The sequence below is a fragment of the Carassius gibelio genome, chromosome A6 (genome assembly GCF_023724105.1).
Source record: "Carassius gibelio isolate Cgi1373 ecotype wild population from Czech Republic chromosome A6, carGib1.2-hapl.c, whole genome shotgun sequence".
Lineage (NCBI taxonomy): Eukaryota > Metazoa > Chordata > Actinopteri > Cypriniformes > Cyprinidae > Carassius > Carassius gibelio.
Window position 1 is genome coordinate 22,165,403 of NC_068376.1, and position 27,036 is coordinate 22,192,438.

At 36.6% G+C, this 27,036-nt stretch overlaps 1 protein-coding gene across 1 annotated transcript in view; it reads left to right on the forward strand.

Moving 5' to 3' along the window:
- Nucleotides 1–27,036, forward strand: part of LOC128015712 (P protein-like) — a 64,206-nt gene that overhangs the window by 26,289 nt on the left and 10,881 nt on the right. Inside the window, exons 13-20 of the mRNA XM_052599778.1 lie at nucleotides 2,035–2,182; nucleotides 2,984–3,041; nucleotides 3,660–3,768; nucleotides 10,029–10,156; nucleotides 10,819–10,878; nucleotides 12,994–13,098; nucleotides 17,516–17,609; nucleotides 21,163–21,256. Of these exons, the coding sequence (XP_052455738.1) occupies nucleotides 2,035–2,182; nucleotides 2,984–3,041; nucleotides 3,660–3,768; nucleotides 10,029–10,156; nucleotides 10,819–10,878; nucleotides 12,994–13,098; nucleotides 17,516–17,609; nucleotides 21,163–21,256 (796 nt within the window). The remainder of the gene's footprint in view (nucleotides 1–2,034; nucleotides 2,183–2,983; nucleotides 3,042–3,659; nucleotides 3,769–10,028; nucleotides 10,157–10,818; nucleotides 10,879–12,993; nucleotides 13,099–17,515; nucleotides 17,610–21,162; nucleotides 21,257–27,036) is intronic.

Sequence of the window (27,036 nt, forward strand, 5' to 3'; positions counted from 1 at the left end):
TATTTTGTAAAACAGCATGACAGTGTATGAGAACTGTGTGTTGATCAGTCCAGTGTCACATCAGTAACTTTAGTAACTTGGGCTACAAAGTAGTAGGTATAAAAGTTTCAATGCAATTCAGTTCAATTCACATTTATTAGAATAACGCTTTTTATTAAGCATATCGTTGCAGAGCAGCTTCACCTAAAATTAAAGTTTCTACAATAAAGAGTAGTATCAGTGGTGACTATGTCAAGGTGATAAACATATGGCAGAAATGTCTAACTTTCTTCCATCATGTAACATTGCTTGAATGGTCCTTTATGTGTTGTAATGGCTTCACATTTAATGTATCTAATTTAGAACAGTGATTTTTAAAATGGTTGACATTTATTTCTGGCATTAAATTATTATTATTATAATTTTTTGCCTATATGAAAAAGTTATAACAGCATTATCAGTATTTGAATTTAGAAACTGCTTAAAGAACATCTGTGTTGTTTTGAAAACAACCTGCTCTAGGCTACATACATGGATGCTTCACATCTACAGTAGAACCTTAATTACTGTACATGTACTGTATGCATGTTTTGTGCCTGTCATTTTATAGATAAAACAAGATGAGAAACAAGCGTCTTAAAAAAAAGTGCAATTTCTTTCTCAGAAGGCAGGAAGACACACTTTATATGTTCTCCTACACCACTGGCTTTTGCCCACTGTGAGGGTTGTCTTTGAGACATCATCAGCATGGGACAAGCACCATCCAGAATGCCAATTATTGGGTTTTCGGGTGGCTAACACAAAGAAACAGTGCTGGTCAGTGTGGAGCTGTTGCAAAGTCTTAGAACTCTACTCTATAAGGAACAGGGACTTAAATGATCGGTTTGCCGGTTCCCCAGGTACATGCTGTGCCTGGACGAAAGACCTCCACTAGGCCTGAGGGTGACCACTCAATGCCAGTCCAATTTCTAATTCTGTAAAGCCTGAAGTCCCCACAGAGCCTCACTTTTAAAAAAATCAAACCTGCTGTGCGGCTGATACAGAATTCCAGGCTCTCGGCATGATGCATTACTGTGTCTATTGTGATCAGCATGTTTTCCCCGTGTCAATTAGCTTCTGGGAAGCTTTCCTAGCAGACTCCCCATCGCATGGTGAGGAGCCATGCTGAAGGACTAGTGCAAAATCTTGCCTCTCCTATCTCTTTATTTTTTCCTTCTGCCTTATCTTCTCCTTCCATACTTTCTCCATTCTTTCTGTACAGTAACTGCCTGGCTTGTGCTTCATCCTATCTCTCTCGTTCTTTCTGTCTCTCTCTCTATATATATATCTGTCCGTCTGCCTGATGTATTTTGTTTTTATTTATCTGTTTAATTGTTTGTCTGATTGTTTGTTTGTTTTTGGCTACCTTTATAAAGTAACACAATCATTCATCTTATAAGTGCCAATTCGTTTTTTAGTAATTATTAGTAAGTTATTTGTCATTACTAAGATAAAGACATCAAACTAAGATCTTAAGTATTATGGACTTTTATTTCAACCATTTATTTTTAAACAATAACATTTTGATATTGCATAAGGCATTAAGATGAGTGTTTTTCTTGGTAAAAGGTCGCTTGAAAACACAATATTAGGTCCAAAATATAAATTAAGTCAATAGCTTGGTATTTAAGTCAATCTTAGATCTTATTTTTTTATTTAGATAATTTTTTTTAGATTGGACTGTCTGCATTCTAGCTTTACTGTATCTGGGAAAATGTATACAGTTCAGCCATATTCATACAATTAATTGGCATAAAGGTAGTGACAGATATTTTAAAGATGTTTGCGGTGAATTTGAAAAATATTGTGAATATGGGAGCGAACAAAAATATTACAATCCCTTCCTTATTCTTTTTTTCTGGATTGGCTCTGTTTGACCATACATCCCTATTTTTAACAGGTCTTGTTATCTGTTTCTTCCGAGTTTTTTGGAATAGATTTGAAATTCTTATCTTCGTATTTGTCTGTTCTACAGCTGAACCCCTTTATCTTGTCACGATTTATGTCGCCCTGCAGAACTGAAGCATGAGATTCTGGTGTGGAGGCAGACAGCCCATCGCATTAACCCTGCCAGCAGAGAGGAGTCTGCAGTCAAGTGTCTTCTCATGCAGAAGGTGCTCAATCTGGAAAGCCTCCTGCACAAGAAGCTCAAGACCTTCCAGAGGTGCCATGCTCATGCTCAATCCATTCTTTTCTTTGTCTGTCTGGTTAAAAATACAAGCAGTCTGTCTACACCCTGCATAGTGTTTGATTTTAAATCATGGATGTATTTCGAACATAAGTGTATTTTTGTTTTTTGTTCTTGTTTTATAGGCTGGTTTTTAGTCTTTTTTTACTTTTGTTGTCTAAATGTCATGAGGATAATGGTGGAAACAACCGAAAAACAACAAATTAGGCTATACCTAATGCATTCTCAAGCATTCTTTTACTATTTTGATAGTGCATGTAATATGAGTGTCTTTCTTGGTATGAGTTCACTTGAAAACACCCTATTAGGGCCAAAATATATCCATTCCCACTGCATGACACCTGTTGTGTCTGACAGCAGCATATACCCAGAAGCCCAGGAAGATAAATGAGCAATAATTAACCTGTAGAAAAGTAGGTAATTGTTCTCAATTGTGTCGGCTCTCTAAAGCTCTTGTAGAGAGCTGAAATTTTAATCATGCAGAATAATTTTGTTCTCAACAGTTCCCCGCTTTTTTTTTTTTTTTTTGGTTTTATTATAAATGCTTCTTTTAACTAAAGAAATTTAATACGTTATGCTTGTGGGTTTGTGGATCTTGTGGTTTGCTTTGATGCCAGATAGAATAATCACAGAAGCCATTTACAGCCTCACATGCTGAGTAGAAAAGGTTTGGGGTGACCACATGAAATTACAACTCCTACTCATTTGCAGGTGTCCATGCTGGCTGAAAGGATGTATTAACACACTCCATTCTGTTTTATTTCTTTATTTTCACAGGCAAATATCACAGGAAGACAAAAACTGGGAACACAATATTCAAGAGCTGCAGAAAAAGGTAAAACAAATATACTCTGGCTTGTGTATTTGATAAAATATCATTAATTGGAGGAGTTTAATTGGACGCGTCAAGAAAAAAAAGATATGTTTCTTCTACCTTGTAAATGTGTGAGTGCTGTTATATGATTAGCATTTTAATATTTGCAATTTTGCATCATTTTTTTATCACTGCTATATGTGATCCTATGAGAATAGACCTGCAGATCTCATTATTGTTTCTTGATAATGCTAATACTGATAACAATAAATAATGAATAATGAATGATTTAATTCTAAATAATATACTAATCTAATAATTAATTGATATGGTCGAAATGAAGAAATTAACTTTTTTCTATTGTACAAAAATAAACAAAATTGTTAAATATCACATAATATTACTATGAGCCGATGCTAAATAGAAAAAAAAAGGAAATTTTGTTATTGTATAAAGTGTTAAAGTTTACATTTATTTATTTAGCAGACTCTTTTATCCAAAATGACATACTAATGAGACCGTGATTATAGTTTGGTTTCTAAATATCAATTGAACTGTACAGTAAAACTCTTTAGAGAGCATAATGGGTATGTTTCTTTCTGTCCTGCATCTAAGCACATCTTTTTTGGTCTTTCACAGCACAGAATAACTGACAAAATCCTCCTGGTCAAGTGTCTGACTGTCCTTGGTGTGGTCATCTTTATGTTCTTCCTGAACTCCTTTGTTCCTGCCATACATCTGGATCTGGGTAAGCGAGAGACAAACAAGGGCGCAGATAACCAGGATTCATCTGTTTCTATTGCTGATCCGGCCCTGCTATTTACATGCCTCACTGTATAATTATGAGGGCTTGTTTCCTCTCTGTTTTGAGCAGAGGAAATGGCATCACAAGAATATCTTGCTTCTTCTTTAAATGATCAAAACTGTGCCAATTCCTCTACCACGGAGCGAACATTTCATTTTATGTGCATTTTATTAGGCTTCGTAGAATACAATTAGTGAAACAAATGATATTCTAGTAAAGCTGGCCACTTTCTCGCATGATCTAATTGGGGTGTGCATGAATCTGTCAATGTGTTGATGTCGTAATTGTTTGCAGCTGGGCTTTAAATGCAGAAAAAGACACAAATGCAAAACCACAACAATGGAGTAGCGTGCGATTAAATAAGACGGCTAGTAATACCCACCCCAAAATTAGTCTTTTGTTTCTGTTTAGCCTTCCTTTTTGCTCTAGGTTTGTCGAACTGGTTTATGGATGTGTTTATTATACAGTGAATGAGAAGTCAATTACAGATGGAAATGAGATTGGGAACTTCACCAAACACATTAGCGAGAACGAGTTGGTCAATCAGAGAAGGCCGGCCACACAGCTCACTAAGGTGGTTGTGTTGTTTGGGTCTGATTGTGTATTGACGATCAGTTCTCATTTGTGGACAGGTTTGTGGAAAGATGACACATGAATATTAGTTTCTAAATGATCATGTTCTCATCTCCTCATTCATAGAAATTCATGTTTTTTTCCCCCCTCTTCAAGGCTGTGTACATAATTAATTAGCAATGATTGAAAAAATAATCACTGTACATTACCATTTTGAAAAAACAGTGTGGTCCTGCTTTCAAAATCTCTTCAGTGCCTCGTTCTGATCAAAACCAGGGTCGGTCAGCATGGGCTTTAAATGAGTGTCATTAGACTTTCATTAGGTTGACACATCACCACTCCATTTGACCTATGATATTGATTATTTAATCATGGCCGAGGATACTGTGCGCCTGCTGGAGGGCAATGAAGCACACAGGATGCACTGTGCTCACAGAGCTCCACGTCTTTCCAACGAAAAGCACATTCGTGAAAATTAAGTGATTTTTAAGCCCCAAGGCCATCTATTTTCCCAGAAAATCATGTAATTACAGTTCGATTCTGTGATAACTGACTGGTGAACTTTTAGTACATTTCTGTAAACAATGCTAGTAGTAACAGTGGCTCTGGGAGATTTCTTGATTTTTAGGTCACTGAAAAGCTGTTATAAGAAAAAAAAAAGGCTCTGAAGGTAATTTCTATAGGTCCATATAAACATTTCACATAATGGAATTTCAAGGAAATATCAATAATTTTCTCAGTGTAAGATTTTATTCTAAAAGTAAAGATATGTTCATGCTCATAAAACCCAAAGAGCTCATGGAAAACAACAACTGACATTTGATTTAAGAAATTTTTAATTTTTTTATTATTCATTCGTAATAATTTTTTATGTAGTTTAAATCCAAGTTTTTCTTGAAGTTGCTAATTGATTTGGTAGTTGTCCCGAAATATGCTGACACCTAGTGGCATGGATACAGATTTAGAATAAAGCAAAAATGTTAATTAAGCATGCCAAAAGCCATGTAACAGGAACTTTTGAGTGGAAACGAAAATCTGGCTGTTGTGTGATCAAACCATGTACTGTAAATTAAGCAGCCTTTTTATCTTTATTAATTTTATATGCCATGAGTTTTAATCTCATGTGGATATATGTTTTAACCCATCATCTTTCACCATCTCTGTTTGAAACATAAAATAGCAGGTTACTAGCAAAATTATTTCTTTTGCTTTGCCACTGCAGAATAATAAATCTGATGGTTTGAGGTATGCATATTGATTTTTGTAATTTGTTTTACCAAAATCTCTTCTGTAGTGCAACTTTAAGTATTATTAATTTATTTCAGGGTAAAAAATAAATAAATGAGGAAATTATCACATTACCACGTGCTTATTAAATATTACTAATGTAACTCATCTCTTGACATGGTCATTTATTTATGAATAAATAAGTTACAATCCAGACATAAACTCAACCCAGCACAAGAGCTGTACCACCAAATAACGAATGAGGAAATGGTGGAAGATTAATCAAAGTAGAAAATACACAACAGCTCATTTCTTCCAAGAACATTCTGAGGAAGATAGAGAGTTCTTTATAAAGAAGGTGCTTGTGGAAACAGATTTGCTTTAAAATGAAGAACATGATGAGGTGGTGTTTGTGTCTCACTCAATGGGGCAGAATGGCTGTGTTGTTTTGGGTATGATGAATGAGCCTCCCAGGCTTCTCAGCAAACTTCTTTTAATTGCAGAGCCTACTTTCTCTCTGTCGCTCTCATTTTTCTGCTCTGTTTTTGCTTCGCACTGCTGAAGGCCTCCAGTTCCTCCTCCATCTTCAGTTGGATGCCTTGGGGGAATATTGAAGCAGAAAGCAAATCAAAAGTTACTTTTTTGGACTTGTTTTGTGACAAAACTGTCCCAGTGCCAATGTGGAAGAAGTCTGGGATTTATTTCACACCATGCATGAACTACAGTGCTAATGTGTGTGTGTGTGTGTGTGTGTGTGTATTTGTGCCATCCAAATGAGTGAATATGCTTCACTTCCAAAGAAAAGATGCATAGTATATATAATATAGAGTATATGTAATATTTGTTGACTTATTGAGGTGGCTGACCTTGAGGAATATTTAAGGTATTCAAGTGACATGAAAGTTATTGGACCCCGAAGCCCTTTTAATATCTCAAAAACATGCTTATAATTTATGCATCAAACTGATCCTTCTTGACTTTTTCTAATCTTATGAGACCCAAAACAAACTTTTTAATCACAGTTTTAAAGAGATTAAAGCTTCATTATTTCCCTTCTCCTGGGTTTTCATTAGATCAGAGGATATTCAAAGACTCTGAAGGAAAAACAGAAGTATAATTTTGGAATTAAATGATCATTTTTGTAATTTTGTTTACATACACATCTTTGGGGTATCAGCCAAATAAGAAGGGCATAACAGATATTTGAATTAAACTTGTCAACTACATAAGTGACTGTTACACTTCCATTTTTACTATTAGATTTCAGCTTTGTACAGTATGTTGCAGATTCGTCTATACATTTCCATTATCTCCATTCTGATCCATCCATCATTTGGCTATTCTTAACACCATTGCCGTCATTACCTCGTTTAAACTTTCTTTAAATGAATAAATTCTCCTTCACAATTACAGTACATCTGTGTCCTCTGTGTGACTGCAGCTGGTCCCTTCTCTGCCTTCTTCTGTTCTTTCTCTTCCTGTCTTTGGCTCTTCCTCTTTTCGTCCTTCTCATCCCTTATTAAATGATTTCCCACGGGCAATCTTCAGCACTCACCTGCTTAATCAAATTTTGCTAGAATTGGAAGCATACTGTCGCCCCCTCAGCTATGATTTATAGCGTATCGGTTTGTTGCAGCATTTACTGACCAGTGTTGGTCATAATCCCAAAAGTATGTGTGCATGCTTGAATGGTGTTTTGTGCTAAATTTGAGAAGCTTGAATAGTGACTGTTTGACCATTGTCCAGCTCGTTTTAATAGAGGCACTTCACACACTGGCATTGCTGGCTAAAGTCCAAAGCCTCTGGCTGGCTTACAGGAAATAGTCTGCTGGAAGTGGGGTCTTTAGATAATTGCTCAGTTGTTTGTTATCCTGCTTTGAGTGGGTTAGTCTTTTGACATTTGTGACTATTTCTGTTGTCACAGTGGTGGGTTTTTCATGAATTTGAAGTGTATGCAGGTTAATAATGAAACCGTAAAACAAGTATTTTCCCAACTATTCCTTCATTTCTGAAGGAAAGTTCTAGCTGACAATCAGTCTTTCTGAGCAACATTTTATGGCTGACCCTACTTTTTTGGGGGCCCAAGCACTGGTTATGGCAAATGATTTTGCTTAAGGACCCAGATTTTACTCATTTAATTTGCAAGAATGTGGCCGTTTTTAAGTTGGAACATACTTTTGCTTGCTTTTACCATGTGACTGATGAAATTGTGCCAAAAAAATCCACAAAGGAGGATTTGTTACACTTTAAATTAGTAAGTTTATTGTTAATGCTTAGCATTTATTCCCTAGATCTGCCACCCATTTTCTTTTTAGGATTGTGACACACCGTGACAGGATCTGGTTCGTGATTTTCCAGAGGAAGGCCCTGTCTTATTATATGAAAAATAAATGTAATTTCAGCCCCAAAGCTTTTATAGTGTGTGTTGTACATGACCGTCTGCTCAACACATGCTGTTTCAAAGACTGAACTCAGTACTTCCTCTCTACGTGTTCCTGCTTTTAACTCAAGGCCAACACACTCATATACGCTACACTAAATGAACTCTTCCTTTCTCTCTCATATCTTTTTCTGAGTACACAGAGGATTACATTTCAATAGAAAGATTAATAATGCACAACGAATAAATGCAAAATAACAAGAAATGAAATGTTCCCTTTCACCGCTTTGTTTTGGGAAATGATGACGAACACAGCATTTTTCAGGAAACATTTTATATGGTTGCTACGACGAATGTCCCCTTAATTGTTGCTCCAGTAAAACACAACATAGAGAAGATAATCCACTACCTGGATTTATATTCATTTCAAACTCTTATTTTACTGCTTGTAAATGTTTCTCCCAGTGTGTAAGCATACATTAACTGGGCTAATGGCTCCTGTTCATTTGTAAATATTTGTACTCTCTCTATCTCTCAACTGTCAACGTCAAACAGTTGAATGTAATACACAGGTCCAGAATATAGCTTGTTTTTCTTTGGCTATTATATTGTGCATGGTCCTGATGTCTAAATGGCACTAAATGGAAATATTATAACCACCGCATGTGATGGCGCCAATGGTCCATATCCTGCTGTATTATCCATCTCACTTTAGTGGCTCATACATTTAGTTCCTGACATGCTGCATATGTTTTTAATCCCAGAGGCTTCTGGGAAACAGTAAGTCATCACCTAATCAGTGGTAAAATATCTGGCAGTATTTCATGACAGCATGCATAATGTTCAGCTAATGTCCTTTTATATTTCACCTCCATTCTTGATAGATATTTCAGACTGAGTGGATTAAAATAAACAGGTTGACTTTAATTTAGCTTATATTGTATAGTGTAAAGGAAACCTTTACATAAAAAAAATGAAGATTCAGGCATCATTTACTTACCAGCATGTTGTTTGTTTCAAACTTCATGTGGTGGAACACAAAAATATATGTCTAAAATTTCCATCTCATGTAAAAGCTGTTCTTTTGAATTTTCTATTCATCAGATAATCCTGAAAAAAAAAAAATGTATCACCCTTTTTCCCACAAAAATATTAAGCAGCACTATTTTTTTCAGCATTGATAATAATTAGAAATGTTTCCTGAGCAGCAAATTGGCATTTTAGAATGATTTTGGAAGGATCATGAGACACTCAAGACTTCGTAATAGTGGCTGAAAATCACAGGAATAAAGTACATTTAAATATATATTCGAAAACAGTTGTTTAAAATCATAATATTTCAAAACATTATAGTTTTTATTGTGGTTCTGATCAAATAAATGCAGCCATGGTGAGCATAAGAGACTTCTCAGACATACAAAAATTCATACAGAATTAATTAATATGATATCCTCTCTCAGGGAAACTGACACTTTTATGTTCTGTTTATGTTGTATTTGCGATTCCCATCATTTATTTAGACTGAGATACTTAGATCAGTCGGACACATCACAGAAGCCTTTAATGAAGGCTTTCCAGTAACTGGCTTATTATTCTTATGCCCTGACAGCCTGTAGTTCATTGTGGCGTTGCAGATTACCTGTGGTGTCTGTATATTGATGTGCAGAGCGATTGTGAGTCTGTTTGAGTGGTGGCAGGACTGTGTTTCTAATTGAATGCCACTGTTTGGTCTCTCTGTTGCTGAATGTTTTTTTTGTGTTTGTGTGTGTGTGTGTGAGTGGAATACCAGATTTAGGAACACTGTGGTCGGCTGATGAGAAAGTGTTTGTGGTCATGGGAAGGCAAGATAGATTGAGACATAACATATGATTGATCCACTGCATTAACCAGCAGCCTGCTGTTTTCCAGGATTCCATTATCTTAAAGCCTTTACGTGCAACAACAGGAAATAAAATGTTTGTGTGAACAGTGTTCTTGGTTCTTTTCCAGTGATCTTGGCTTGATGTACTGTTTTGTCCCTCAGGTTGGATCGCGATCTTGGGGGCTCTGTGGTTACTGGTGCTGGCTGATATTCAGGACTTTGAGATCATACTTCACAGAGTGGAATGGGCCACCCTGTTGTTCTTTGCTGCTCTGTTTGTGCTTATGGAGGTATGGTAATGCTCAACAAACCCACATATCCCAATGGCTAGTCATAGTTTACCAAGATCAGTTTAGCTGGTCACCGTATCTATTTTTTTATAATTTTTTTATGTGTAACCCGGCCTTAGTGAAGCGTGAAACAGGGAAAAAATGTCATTGTTACAGATGACAAAATATTTAAAGTGCATTGTCATGAAAGATAAAGTAGAAATAGTGTATAAAATTCACTATTAAATATACATGTTATGTTTATTTTTATCTATCACATTCATAAATAAAGAAGGAGAAAGACCGTGAGTGAGTGACTGGAGATTGTGAGTCAAAGTAAGGAGAAAGTGAGCATGTCAGCAGCAGAAATGCTAGGTTTGCTGTTTGTGTTGGTTTAATCCTTTGTTTTGTTAGGAGGATAGTATTCACACAGGGAAGCCCACCCCTCGGGCCCAGTGGGGAGCTTAACACTGCTCCAAGATAAACTGTTTGCCCTCTAGAGCAGAGCCAACATTCACAATCATTCATACCAGTGTGCACTGCAAGCGCTGAGACAAAAATAGATGAATTCTGATATTCAAATTCCATTGTTTGAAAGATGGAAAATCAGAGCTGTCAGGTTAAATGTCTGTTGTTTTGTTTTGTGGTCTGTGGCTTGATTTTCTCTTTGGTGTATTTTTAAGGCTCTAGCCCAGCTGCAGCTAATCGATTACATCGGGGAGCAGACAGCAGTGTTGATAAAAGTGAGTATATGCTCCAGAGGTGTTTGATACTTTGATACTTTTGGGGGGATTTCACTAGGAATTTATATTTGCATGGGCTGTCTGTGCTGCTTTGGTGCTCGACTCACTAAAGGTGTTATGCAATCAGCACAAAATCTATTCAAAAGTGGTATTAAAACTTAAGTGATATGATCTCAAGTGGGAAGGTGAGACAAGCTTACACCTTGATGTAAAATGCTTCAGATGTCTCCTGTGACCACTCATGATAGGATTTTGAGGGAAAGGTCTGTTTCTGCCTCAGAGTAAAGACAGATTATAAAAATAAAAATAGGAATAAATACATTGTAAGTCACATTGTAAGACATTTTAGGCCCTATTTTAACAATCTAAACGCAAAGTGTAAAGTGCACGGCGCAGGTGCACTCAGGGCGTGTCCAAATCCACTTTTGCTATTTTAAAGACGGAAAAACGGTCCATGCACCAGGGTGCATTTTTGGAATGGGTTGTCCCTATTCTCTTAATGAGTAATGGGCATAACATTCAATTAACCAATCAGAGTGTCATCTCCCATTCCCTGTGTGAGATGCGCTCACGCATTTGCGCCCATTGGCATGCTGGTCTAAAAAAAAGAGGTGTGTTCAGGTGCATTGCTATTTTAAGGAGCTGAAAATAGACTGCGCCATAGACCAACTCAAACCTGGTCTAAAGTCTAAAGTCAATGGCGCAATATTTTTCTGTCATTTAAAGAGCACGTTGGTAGAAAATGCGCCTCTGGGCAGGTTCACAGTGCGTGTTGACTTTGCTTATTATACACAGGGATGCACATCACACAAACATCCAAATATAAAAAAAAAAAAAGGATTACAGTGTAAAAGAATATTATTGTGTAGGCTACAAAAATATAAAAATGTCATTATGGATAGTCATTGCGTGTATTAGAATTATACTTATTTGCAATTAAGCCTATTACCACTTATAATGATGAATAAAATTGGCTAATTAATTGAACAATCATGCCAATACACAGACATATATATTAACTGACTCATTACACAGAGCTTTGGTGGATTCCTGCTTGTCCCGTAGATGATCTGCTCACGCGCTTTAACATGAGCAGATCAGTTTCTTCACTTGAGAAGCGTTCAGGTTTTCCGCCAACAAATACCGCCATGTAAATAGTGATCTGCCATGGCGAGAGAGCATCTCACTCTTAAAGGGAATGTGAGATGACACTCTGATTGGTTTATTGAACGTTACGCCCATTACTTATTAAGAGAATAGGGATAACCCATTCCAAAGATGGACCGTTCTTTCATCGTTAAAATAGCAAAAGTGGATTTGGACACGCCCTGAGTGCACCTGCGCCGTGCGCTTTACGCTGTGCATTTAGATCGTTAAAATAGGGCCCCAAGGCTCCTGAAAAAGTGGACCTGAAAAGTGTTCTTTAAAACATGGACTATAATTCTAAGTGCTTGCATTACCACACTTAAAACAAAAAAACAATGTAAACCAGCCAAATGACCTCATTAAATAACGTGGCTGGCTCAAATTATTGTCATCTTTAAATCCAATAGTAGGGCTGTGTGGGCCATAAATACAGAGATTTCCGGAGGTCTGGAAGTGTCCAGCTCTGCCTGGCTGGTGATCACACTTTGATAGACCCGTCAGCTTGTGTTTGCTGTGTGGGCCTTTTACAATCACAGTAATTATTCATGACAGGCGCTGCTATGGGGCTCTGATGCATTCAATCCAATCAGCAGCACAAGGACCCCCAAAATCTGACCATGTAGATAAACAACCAAAGAGAAAAAAGTGGGGAAACGACTGAAATAAAACTATGTTCTAATAAACAACATTCTTACATTCTTACATTCTTACGCAAAAGCTATGGTGTGTTTTCACATACACTATAGCTGGATTGAAAACAGGCATGTGGTGAGAGTGTGTGTTTATGTCTGTTTGTGTACATGTGTTGTGTTTTGTTTATGAAAGCAACAGAGCGTGAAATGATAAATCCAATGTGACTGTGTCATGAACACATTGTCTGCAAACCCTCCCACCTTTGTGTTGGCATTTGTGTGTCTGTGTGTGCGAGTTTTTGGTTGTGACATATTTTATTGTTATCTTCTCTCCCAGGCAGTGCCAGAGGATGAGCGGTTGGCCATCGCCATCATTTTAGTCATGTGGGTCTCAGCACTGGCCTCCTCTCTTATAGACAACATTCCCTTCACTGCCGCTATGGTAAGGAACACACATACTCCTTCAGACATTTTTTGCACACAAACACAAAGATATGTTGAAACAAAACTAGCTCTAAATCTCCTTCTAGTTTGTCTGACATCTTTGTACAATGGCCTTTTTTAGTAATTTGACTTGAAAGAAGGCCTTTATTTGATAAAAACCTACTGTTTTCTATATTTTAAAATGTAATTTATTCCTCTAATATGCTGATTTTCTGCTCAAGAAACACTTCCTTTGTTTATCAATTTTGCAAATAGTTGTGTGGCTGAATATTTATGTGGATACTATGACACATTGTTTTTATGATGCAATACAGATTTATATTCAATTAAATTATTAATTGACAATTTTTTTTTTTTTTTTGTAAAAATAAATTGGCATTATATATTATATACATTATATATATATATTATTAGATACTGAAATCGCTCACCATTTTGTTCAAATTTAATCATATTTTTTATGTTCCCTGCAATAGGCCTATAGGCAAAGTCTTTTATACAACAATTCTCTGAACAAGAAGTTATGTAGAGCGTAATATGCAGACACTTGATCATTATCACAAAATAAGACAAGATTATCAGGCCTCTGATGTGAGCCAGGAGGGTCTTGCATGATTCTGAAGCAATTTATGTAATGATAATGACTGGAGTCTCTTAACTTGAGGGACTGTCATATCTTGCCTATAGGGAGCCTGAATCACTGCCAGATTTTACAGTTCTTTCAATTTAACCCCTGCAAGCAAAATCAAACGGGAAATGTCTCATCGCTATTGTAACGATATTTATCCAACGTAGAAGACTAGTGATGTTTTGTGATTATAAATAAATGAGAAATATGATTTTTCAAACAGTTTTAGAATGGCATGTCTCACTGGAGGTCACTGCCGTCACTGCTTGACATGTTGTGTTCACTACCCCAAGCTCTGTTGATAGGTGAATACAGTGCATCTTATCCTCTATAGTCAACCGAAACATGTGAGAATCAGTAGTGAGTGATGATGTGCTATCAGAGTAAGGCATGAATCATGTGCATCATAAAGGAGCACGTGCTGTGAGCTGATATGATGAACATGGCACCAGACAGACAGAGCTGTGCTGCCACTCACTCACTGCCAGATGAGCAGAAGGGAGGAACGCAAGGCAGATGAAGAGACAAGTCACTTAGAATTTCAAAAGACTTTTCATTTTCTTCTCCTCCAGCGTTTTCCACCGGTTTGATTTGATCTGTCCATTTTGCGTAATTACTTTCACTTCTTTTCTCACCTTGTGTTTAGTAAGGATGGGCAGAACTACATCAGTTGTTGGGTTAGTCAACTAGTTAGGCAAGGTTTTTAGGTTGTGAGGAGCAACTTGCTGAACACTAGTCCAGTAGTTAAACTGACCATGATTATTTAGATATTTATTTGGACGTTTTTACATAAAGATCTCACTGTGTTTGACTTATCAGTTGCTGGATGACATGTTAGCCACTGGGACCTGCGACTCTTGTCCTTTTTTGTCTTATTCTTGCTCACTGTCTGTCTCTTTCATTCACTTTGTAAAAAAAGCAGAGATAAACAGGGTGAAATGTACTTGAGCTCGGCATATACCCGTGGTGGTAATGGACTGCATTGATTTCGCTGGTCCCATCACTGTATAAATGCAGAAAAAGACTTCTCAGTAATGCTCTCTCACAATCTGAAGCTGGAATAAAAAGACCATGCAGTTAAACACACACTTCATTAATACAGAGCACAGAATGGGCCTGTTTCTGACTGTAACAAAAAAAAAAATTGCATGTATTGAGTTATTTGAACTTATTTTAACTCCCCACACGACTTCATAACTAGCTTAACCATCATCAACTACCAGCTTCATTGGAAAGGTCATTTAACTAACCTGAATACACTTGCATGGAAATTCATACTGGTCTGAGCAGCAAATTTCTGTGGTTAGACATTTAAATAGCTTGAAGTATTGACTCTAAATCACACCATGCATAAGGCAATTTTAAATTGGCTTGCCATGTTTCGGTCCATATATCAGGCACAGTGTGTTCGGTTTGAGTATTCTATATATTTTCGAACGTCACACAATCACTGACATCCACATGGAGCACTGAATATCTGATCTGAATATCAATACATCTGTCTAGAAGCTGTTTACTTCGGTCCCTGGTCTCATCTGTAAGGGATTATATATGACATATACATGGCTGCAGTCATGGCCCTGCTCACCATGATTGTCGATCTCCTTTTGTTTCCATGGTTATGTGTTGGGTGACTTGCCAGTGATTGTTCTGTAATTGCAATAAGTAAACTGGATCAAAGTGCTTGTGGGATTTAATGAAAGTGATCATATAACATGACCATTATTGAGCGTTCTTAACCTGGATAACCTAAGGTTCTGTCTTTGTGGTAAATCTTTAAACCACAATTGATGTTTAATAACTGGGGATCCTGAAATTAATCTGCAAGAAATCTAAAAAAAAAATAAAAAAATAAATGCATGGTAAGAACCAGTATATCTAAATCTGACTGACAACAACGAAATTATTTAATTTAATTAAAATGTATTTTAGTCCTGTGAATAGAATTTTCAGCAGCCATTATCCTATCTTCATTGTCATGTGGTACAAACCTTTGCTAGAGTTCTGATGTCTTATTTATGCTTGTGTTCAGTCAACACAAGCTAGTTTTAAAAACACAGCATGTGATAAGCGTGAAATATGGTACTTCAGCTCAAGTCGTATGGACTTCATTTATGATGTTTTATGGTGCCCTTTTTGAGCTTGACTGTATAAATCACCATCCATTTTACTTGAATGAATACCTAAAGCCCTCCTGAAGATCTATTTTTGTTGTTGTTTTGTTTCACAGAAGAAAGAAACAAAGAAACGTCCATTCAAACAATAAGTTTAACATGCTGATGTGGTGCCCAGAAAACACTTCTTATTATTACCTCCATTATTTATTATCATCAATTCTAAAATTGTTGTGTTGCTTAATAACTTGAAGAAACTGTAAAAACTTTTTTGATAAATGAACTGCATTTATTTAAAATGGACATTAGTTTGAACAGTGTTAAAGTCTTTACTGTCACTTTTGATCATTTAAATGCTTGCTTACTGAGTCAAAGTGTTAATTTCTTTCAAAAATCAAACTATCGAATGGTAGTGCATATATCAATAGATGATAAATATATTTCCAATTATTAGGATATTTGTTAGTTAAGGATCTATTAAATAAGTGTGATAATAGTTCATTTTTGCAAAATAAATCCTTTCAAGGTGACCATGGCTGTGATGACTTTGTGGTTAAAAACACGGTTGCTATAGATTATCCCCTCAATATAGTCCTTAATTCTACACCTACATAAAAGATCAAATGTCCCCATATATTATTTATCACAGAGTAGCTGTTCATGTGTAGACAACATGATGAAAGTTTAATATAATACATATACTAATATTTATGATTATGGAGTTATGATAACAGAGAGCATGTGTGATATCTGTAAAAATGTTTCCATGCCACCTGTGTCAAGTTAGGATTTTCCACACAGATTTAAAATGTGCTATTTGCGCTCCACTGCAAACATAAAACTGCTATTTTCTTGTCAGCACAAGTGTACGGTTGCTTTGGCTCCTGGTGCCCTCCCATCCACGCTGGCGATGCCACAGCTGAATGAGCTGGATGGCAAATGTAGTAGAAAATGTAATCACAGTTGTGCTGTTTAATTTATTCAAGTTGATTGCAGCTGAAGCCGCTGTTAGCTGGGAGGCCAGCGTGTAGCAGGCAAGCGGCTACACACAGAAATCTTTGAGGCAGAAGACATTTTCTGCAAATATGCAATCTTTAAATTATGCTACACTGGTGGGAAGATCGAATGCTTATGTGCCTTGAGAAATGGATGCATGCATATTTGTTGTTGTCGCCACAGGGATCCATTCCCTGCTTCTCACCATTATATTGTCTTGCTAAGCACTGATGGCTATAGCCATTGTGGAGTGTTTTTATCCTGTTTATATCCATGTAGATTTCATGCCTGGGCCAAAGCAGTGATGCTTGGATCATACATGCTGTTTCATGAGATTTTCATTTGCTGTTTATTCAAGCTCTGTGTTTGTGCAAAAAGAGAGAAATATGGAAAATAAATTTAATGGCATCAACTATTGATTTTCTTGTTCTCGACTTGTGGAGCAGTAGAATATGACTCAATCTGCTAATAGGTTGGGCGGCTGTCAGGATTTGTGAATATTACATTCTCTGTGACCCTGACATCCACAATTGCCTGTGAGAATTATGATCAAGGCATTTTGCCCTCCCTGTCTGCATGTCTGTCTGTCTCTCTTCCTACCTACCTTATCTACCTATCTATCATCTTATATACACACTACGTATAATATATTTATCTGATGTTTTTTTTCCCTACAGATTCCTGTGCTTATTAACCTTAGTCAAGATCCTGATGTCAACCTTCCAATCAAACCTCTCATTTTTGCATTGGCAATGGGAGCTTGCCTTGGGGGTCAGTTAAATTTTTGTCTCTCTCTTATATTATTCAGTGTAAGTGTTTTTTTGTTTTTCTTTAAACAAACATGCCATTACAGCACACTTGGTTCAAGTGGATTGATGAACTGCAGTGAAAACTATGCCTTTAAAATACATAATTTGTAGCATTTCATTTGAATTGCAAACCACCTCCTACAGAAGAAAAGAAGTAATTGCTTTGCCTAAATGTATCTGTGTAATGTAATATATAATTAGCAATTCTAACTAGTGATTCAAAAAGGTCTCTTTTTATTACATTTTGACAAACATAATAAGCTGTAGTTTTTCAGTGCCACTAACTTCTTCCTCACTGGCTCTGAAAGCACCACTGTGCACAACAAATCTCTCTACATTTAGGAATGTAGTGTGCTTACAAGGCCATCTGAAAATGCCTCATTGCCTGTTTGGTTCTGAGGACATGGAGAGAGATGTGGCAGACTTTCTGCCAAATCAAAGGAGATGTGTTAGCTCTAGTATTGATCCATGGAATGCTAAGGCAGGCTTATGGTTTTGTTGTCACGCTGACACCTTTGAAGATGTGAACATTTCATATGAAGACCATTCTTCAACAAGGCCAAACAACACGCTTCAAGAAATACTGTATGTATCTTAGTAAAAGACAAATTGATGGGTGTAAACTGCATTTAGAGTTTTAAATAGTTTAAATTTATAATATATTTAGCCATTAAATAAAAAATGTAATGTTGACACATCATTTGCTTTCTTTTTTAATGTCTCTCTATATAATTACTGTACAATTATGCAATTGATATGCAATGATCCTTTCAAACTTTAGATTTTCAAAATTAAAAAAATACATATTTTGATATTTTTATGATGGAATTCCATTGTTTATGACAAATTTAAATCAAAGACAAAATATAAAAGGCATTTGAAAATAGTAAAAATGATGCAGGACTGGCAAATGACACACTTTGGGGAAAGTCCTGTTTACTCTGATACTGAAGCCTGATTTGATAAACTTTGTGTAGCTGCATGAACCAACCGCCAAAAGCTTGGAGCTGACTGCTATATCCTGTCAGCTCTGAGTGCCATTTTGTCAGAATCTTTCGACTGAGGCAACAGTCATCGACTAGCATGCAGCCTTATAGCATGCCAGCCTACACAAGGCTTATTTCCTTATCTCAAGGATCTGATATTATGTGAGTAACCTGAGCACTCCCTTTCAAAAAGGCTCTCCCGTTGCATTAACACTATGGGCCCTATCTTGCACCCAGCGCAATTGACTTTGTACACCGACGCATGTGTCATTCCTATTTTGCACCCGCGCAAAGCGCGCTTTTCCCTCCACAGAAGCACGTCGCTAAACTAGTGAATGAACTTGCGCTCCCTGGGCGGTTCAGCGCAAAAAAGGAGGCGTGTTCCGGCGCAAACAATCCCTGGTGCTATTTTGATGTTCCATTAAACAATTGCGCCACTGACCAGAAAAAACCTAGTCTAAAGTCAGTGGCGCGTTGCGCGTTGTTCATTATGCTATTTTAAGGGCGCATGCTTGACCATAATGTATAGCGTGCACAACGCGCATACACTTTGCTCATGTAATCTACACAGATGCAACAGTTATTTTTGCAAATCATAAATTGTTACACTTAAAAAAAATATTAACACATGAGATGACGGAAATCATTGTGGTGTGCCACGAAGATGTGAAAAAATAGGCATAAATCTAGCTTACAAATTATTCAGGCTAATTGTAGTAATTAAGGATCAGACCTGTTTGAGGTCATATATGTATAAGGACATCTGACAAATTGGTTTGTCCGTCAAGAACCAGGAAAAAAAAAATCGATGAAACAATTGTGGCTATTTCCTCCCACGCCTGTTTAACCGACGCTATTTTGGGTGGGTTTCTCCCATCCCCATACAACACAACTTCTCTGTCTTTCACTGCTCTTACAAGAACATCAGTCTCCTCGGATGTGAACCGCTCCTGGCGTGCGCCTGGTAAATACGCCATAATAATAGCAATCCATAATGGAACTTGCGCACCTGCTTTTAAAGGGAATGTTGGATGACGCTCCGATTGGTTTATTTCACGTTACGCCCAAACCACACCTATGAATAATGAAGCTACTTCAGACCAACCCATTTTAGATTTGCGCCGGGCGCAAGAGCCATTTATCCCGCTGGGAAAATAGCAACAGCGCCGAGACCCGCCCACAAAGTTACTTGCGCTTCGCGCTTTGACACTTGCGTTTCAGATCGTTAAAATAGGGCCCTATATGAGGAACGCACCGATCATGCTGTCCTATAAGTAATTGCAGAGCGAAGCCCAAACTGACTGACAGTCCTTGCAGGTCACCCACTCGCTTGACCGATAATAAAGGCAGAGGTGACAGGGGCCACAAGTTGGCTGATTGAAGCAGTTTGAAGGGAGGGCACAAGGGGGCCCTAAGGACTATAGATAAGTCCCAAGTCAGAACAGTATGAGGGCGAGGCGGATCTCCAAAGCTCCCCTCAGAAACTAAATGATCAGGTCGTTTCTGGCAATTGACCTGTCATCTATGAGAGAGAGATTTGCCATAATAACTGCCACATACACTTTGAGTGTGGAAGGGGTGCACCCCTTGTCCAAAAGCTCTTGTAGAAAAGTAATCATGTAAGGCATGTCGCAGGAGGATGGGTCCTTATTCTGTGCTTCACACCCGTCAGAAAAGATTACCATTTAAAGCTGCACTAGGTAGACTTTGCCAAATGATGTTGATATTTGAAAGCACCAAAACAAACAGGCCCATACCCTGATAGGACTTCGCCCCTATTTTAATAACTCCGCCCCACCCGTACATACACATCCCTTAAAGCGATGATGGCAAAATCTGCTATGCATGCCAGCCAAGAGTATTCAAGCAAAAGTCAACACAGATTAGTTGTGTGAAACAAGCAAAATCAATGTAACTCACCTATCAAGAAGAAACAAAGCAACCTTGAATTCCAATTCAAAGGCTTTCCCGCTCCTTGAGTTCTCTCCACCACTTAAAAGCTGCTTCAATATTTATGCATGCCCTAAATTTTGCCAGATCATAATCCTACTTTTTAATATTTTATTTTACTTCTAATCTGCCATCTATTGCTACCTATATATGATCTGCTAATATTTGTCCTGTGCACTCACTGAGCGTTCTCTTCTCCCTATCATTACTAGACACTCCCCTTACTCCTGATTGGCAGAAAGTGTGTTTTTGGACTTGGTCAGACACTGTGGTCAAAAGTGTTTTTCAAATATTGCTTAGTGCACCTTTAAGGGCATAGAGATGTCTTATAGATGGAGCTGTAGCATCCAAAATGTTACTTACAATGTTAGTTACACTCACAGAGAACTCCAATATATATATATATATATATATATATATATATATATATATATATATATATATATATATATATGGAAAAATTCACTAGGCAAACATTCCTTTTTTTCATTAAAAATAAATGAATGTCTAAGTTTATACAGGCTATCAAAGTTATGCAAGATAATCATTCTTTTTTCTTCTTCTCTTTCTATTCAAAAGGAAATGGGACACTGATTGGAGCATCTGCAAATGTGGTGTGTGCTGGAATTGCTGAACAGCATGGCTATGGATTTTCCTTCATGGAGTTCTTCAGGTATTTGTGTTGGGCACAATTCTTTTTATTTTTTTCCCCACAGCTTTGTTTACAAAATAGAGATTCTTTTGGGACCAGCTGTGAAGTTGAGCTCAAATTCCACACACATTTTCTGCTGTTTTGGTGTCCTTTCTGTAAAAACATTTAAAGAGACATGTTTAAACTCATGCCATTATTTTAATGCATTTTTGGTAACACTACGATAAGGTTCCTTTTGTTAACATTAGTTAAACTACATTACATACAGTAACATGAACTAACAATGAAAGAATAATACAAAATGTATTAATCTTTGTTCATTTAACATTTACTACTATGCTTGTTCATTTTGTAATATTTTTTTTTTTACTACCGTTAAGTAAAGGGACCTTATTTTAAAGTGAATTTTTAATGCTAGTCTATAATTTTTTTTATAGTCTATTATATCCCTCTATGATCGGTTACTTGATAATTTGGTTAGGTGGTCTCTTACTAAGTGAGCAGTTCTTAGCCAGAACTACATACAGTACTGTGCAAAAGTCACATGACATTTTTGGTTGTAAACATATTTGTCTTTGTATGCTCCTTGTAAAGTCAATGTAAATTGATCATGTACATCGTGTCCCAAAAATATCCCTAAGCGTGTCTCTCTTTTTAAGACATGACAGACCTAGTTTTAGAGAGACTCTTAAAACAGCTTGATTTCAAGCACTCTCTAGTGTATCAACAAATACATCTGAATGTGGAAAATGAGCTGCTCACTGATTACCTCTTGGTGAGAGGCTTGCAGAGATATTCACTGTCTCTTTTGATTCGGTTCTCCTTGCTTGTCACCACCTGCTCGATGGAAGTGCTTTCCATGCAAATACAGATGCATGCAGATATCTGGCTTTCTCCCAGTTGGTGGGTGTTGGTGGTCAATGGTGAAAAAGAGGAAGCTGAATGCACATCTGATTGGACTGTGAAATGATCTCAGTGGGAGACAGTGAGGTCTTTCAATCTCAGTATATAAAATCAGAAAAGGAAGTTCAGACATGCCTAGCACAGAGCCAGACATGAAGGCACTTCACACTTTCACCATTACCTTTGAAATTTTGTGACTTTGGATTTACTTAAATACTACTGTACTTTGCCCAACTCCCTGTACTATATAAAATGGCTCATTCTCCATTAATTATTATTGTCAATTTTATTATCTTATTAATGTAATTTAAATTGAATGTAATTAAAATATATTTTGGGAGCTTTTCTTAGCAAATATCGATTTCTGTAAATAATTGCAATTAATTCTGTTAATTAATTGGCATATTCTGTATTTAATCAGATTATTGTTAGGTCATTGTTTATATTTTTTGTTATGTTTATATATATATAGTACTGTGTAAAATATATAAACATGATTTATTTTATCGTAATACTTTACGATAAGGTTACATTTATAATATATTTCAGATTAAACACTTAGGGTTCAATGGGTATCAATTACATACGAATGAACAATTATCAATAATTTTAGGGCATTTTTTAAAATGATAAGTTTTATGAATTAACATTAGTCACTGTAAAATGAACCAGCATGACTTAAATAAGGAATTATTTAACGACAGGCAATTGAAAATAATGTATACCTGAATGCATACCCATATAATTCAACGTACTGGAGTCAATTATTCTGGTTATACTACGCTTACCACACCTCAAATATTGTTCAGATGTTGTATTTAAAGACATTAATCAGGTTTTTGTCCTTAAAAAGCTCTTGTGAGTAGGATTAATTTCTTAGGCATGTCATCCAACATCTCTGTTGTTAATTCCAAGACATAATTTAAATCCTAGCAACAGAGGCTTGAGCCATTGATAGTAGACTATTAATGCAGTTAATAATTAGACAGAGAGAGAGAGAGAGAGAGAGAGAGATTAAGCTTGTGTGAATTAACTGAGTTTGTGCGTCTCTCAAAAGTGATCGGCAGCACCGTTTCTACCAATGGCGAAGCTATAGTTTCATCATCTACAAGAAAAGGGCCGTTATTAGTGGGAATCGACGTAGCTTTTAAGCTGCTAAACTATTTTCCTGATTAAATCGTCAGAGCAATGCTAAAAACACGTTTCTGTGCGTGTGTGTTTACGTGTATCCAAGTGTGTGTCTGTATGGGGGCGATAATGGGAGAAATAAAGTATGTTTTCCGTACATAATAAAACATAACTGTGGCAAAAACATGGAATAATTTGTCATTTTTATCTAGTTTATTGTATTTATTTACTAGGCCAGTGTCGTTGTGGGTTTTGGTTATTTTGCTGTAGTTAGCTGTAAGGACCTTTGAAATAACGAAGTGATCTGGACATGTAATGTGGTTCTAATTGCACACCTTTAGGTTGTTTGTCAGCCAATCAGATTCAAGCAATCAATGTAGTATAATATGAATTAATATATTACATAAAATATTATATAAAATTAATTGTATTGTTAGTTCATGATGCCTAATAATAACTGAAGCAGGAACTAATACATTTTACTTTATTGTAAAGTATTACAAAACATAATAATATTTAAATAAAACAAATATAAAAATATGTAAATAAATAAACATAAATATATAAATGAAATAATAAAATCTAATTTGTTTATATAATACTGTATATAGAGTATATTTTATAAATATAATTAATATTTTAATATTTTTCCATGACCTAACAATCCATCTTCATTGACAAGCAGTCACTAACTATTTTGTAGTTCCTTTACTTGTCTGTCTAAGTGGCCATGGCACCTTTAAACCCTGAAACAGGAGAAATCAATATCATTAGACTGAGTCCAAGGCCCCTCGGCTCAACACAGCGAAGGAACAGGAGCTCAGTCTAAACTGCACATTAGACAGGGAGATAAGGTACATCAATTCAGGCTAAAGTTGGGAGTGAATCCAATCCGTCCTAGTGTTAGCAAGAACCACATCCTGCCTCACTCTTCACTTTTAGCTGAACGGCTGCCACTTGCTCTCGATTCTGTTTCAGTAATGAAGTACCTCTGCTAAGCCAAAGACCTGCTCACTGTGTGCACTTATGAAATGTATTCTCGGATTCCCTCCTTCCTCGTTCTAGGGCCCATAGGACTGTCCAGAGGCAGGTAGAGCAGCTGGGTGACTCTCGGCTGAGCCAAAATGGGGATGGGCTGGTGGCAGCGGGGTGGGTGAGGGAGGAAGCAATCGCCTGTGGGATTAAATTTTTTTGGCAGTGCTAGGAAAACAAACAGGGTGGCAGCAGATGTTTTAGTAAATGGTCATTCATCATTAACCTCCCTCCTGCCTGATGCTCACAGAGTATTCAAGTCATTCTTCTCAACCGCTGAATATTATCTGAACCACTTCTATACCTCTTCAGATAGAGTCCCAGAAGTATTTAAATTGCAATGTAATCCTGAACTTGAGAAGATTCACTTTTTGTATTCGGGGCCTGATTTGTGTGCCTTGTGACACTGTTCCTCACCTGATTTGTAAAATAACAAGATCACTTGTGTGGCTGACTCATTTATTTTTCTCCACAATCTAAGCACGGTATCTAAAATTTCTGCTCTAAAAGTCTTGGTCTGATCTGTTCAACTGTAAGTGACAGGAAGTCTTGCATTGGTGTCCAGATTTTATTAAACTGTGCATCACACATCTTTTCCTGTCAATCTCATGCCCTTTTCCGCTAACCCTAGCCTATCCCAACTGAGGCGATATTGGCTTGATATGACTTGCTTAGCTTTGCAGCCAAGCCCCTTGACCTCCATATATAGTTTTTCTTAGAAAACCATTGCAGACCATTTTCGGTGTAAGGAGGTTAGTCTGAATGACTAAGGCTTTGGGGACATGCTCTTAAAACGGAGCATGTTTACCATACCATGGCAAGTTGCCTATATTGAGCACTTGTTTTTTCTCTCTCCAACATCCATCTTCTGCTGGCATTTTTTGTCTCTGGCCAAGCCCTCTGAGTGAACTGCAGAATTAATGAAGTGACATACGGCAATGTTTCCTGACCAGGTGTAAAACTTTAATGATGCAGAGCTTGTAAATTCATTGTCTACACAGTTACCTCACATTATTGTTGGGCTATATGTCTGACTCTTGACATCTTTATATATAAGTGTCACCTGAGCAGTTCCAAAATAGAGAAATGAACTGTAACAGTTTGATTGTATAATTTGTATATTTGCTTGAATTTTTTTTGGTCAGCAAGAGAATCTCTAATAATTTTAATGGAGGTGTTTTTATTTTACACGAATGAAAAGTTAGAATTTAGTAAAACTTCAGTAAGCACTTTAACTAGCTTCTCTGGTGCAGAAAATAAATCTAACATAGATTAAATGATTAGCGGACTTATAACTACTTATTAAAACTGTATTGTTTTATTTCATACCACAATACCTCGAGAGCCTAGGTTTGTAAATAATATAACATCACTTAACAAAATATAACATCACTTAACATAATATAATATAATATAATATAAAATTTACACACTTCAGCTTTAGTATTATTTTTATTTTTATTAGCAGTAGTAGTATTCTATTTTTCTTTGCATTCTCTTGTTAGGACCTATATGTAGTATTTAATTTAAACAAAGTACTGAAATGTAAGTTTTGATGAAATGAAAACTTGCCAGTAATGCATGTATTTTATACATAGTATTTGCATCTGAACAGATAAACGCAGATAAACAGTTGATGTAACCAAAGACAACAGAGACAATACTGGCTGATTTACGTGGAAAGGCCCTCATCCTGTTGTTTCCAATAGACGAAGCCCACCTTTCCTCTACTGCTGATCTCCCATGTCATGTGATGTAATAAGCATTCCCATTTTCAACTGCTGTGTCTCAATACCCCTGTAGCACAGGCAATACCAAACCTGTGCGTGGAGACTGCAGGTATGTAATCTTCATTTGGCACTGACTCAATTACTTGCCCTGTATGGTAAATAAAGAACAATGAGTCCCATTCTGCATAGACCACCACAGACATCCTCTCCTCAAGATGAAATAGCCGTATACAACTGAACACCTAAAGAGAGAATAATAGAGCAGATCTTTTTCACTGCCTCAGTCAGGATCCTTCTTACTACCTTCTGGCTTTAAAACAATATTGAGTGCATTTTGCAACAACTCAAGTGTTAATTTCTTTGTTGTTTAGTGCATTGTGTAAGGACAGCTTTCCAAGTCTTGTGCAGGGCAGGTTGGGAAATGGAAAGTAAAGATGGCCCCACTTTATATTAAGTGCCCTTAACTATTATGAACTTACATTTAAATTAATAATTTTGTACAGTGCACTTATTGTTTACATACGTTTTTACACTGTACTTATATATATAAAAAATACTTGGATGTAATTACATCTGTAATTAATTTCTCTAATTACATTTATAATTACACTGTTGATCCATCCCTTACGTCTTAAGGGATGGATTATGTTTACCCATAACACCAAACCTTACCCATATCCCACCTCAGTAACAGCAAGTGTTTTGCAATATAATATGAACACAGTAAGAACATTGTACTTATGTTTTTATGTAAGTTAAAAAATGTTTTCTTGAATGTTTTTCTTTAGTTTTCAATCCATGAAAGTGTACTTTTGCAACTCTGGAGATTTCGATTTTATTGGAAGCACATACAGTATACAAAACCAGGGAATGGTTTATGCATGCAGCATTTTATGATTCATAGTGTGTTACACAGGATTTGGCCAAATCTCTTTTGACAGACCACCATATACCGTAACAAATCATAGTTTGATGATCATAAGAAGTGATTGCATTCTGTCCTTAAGT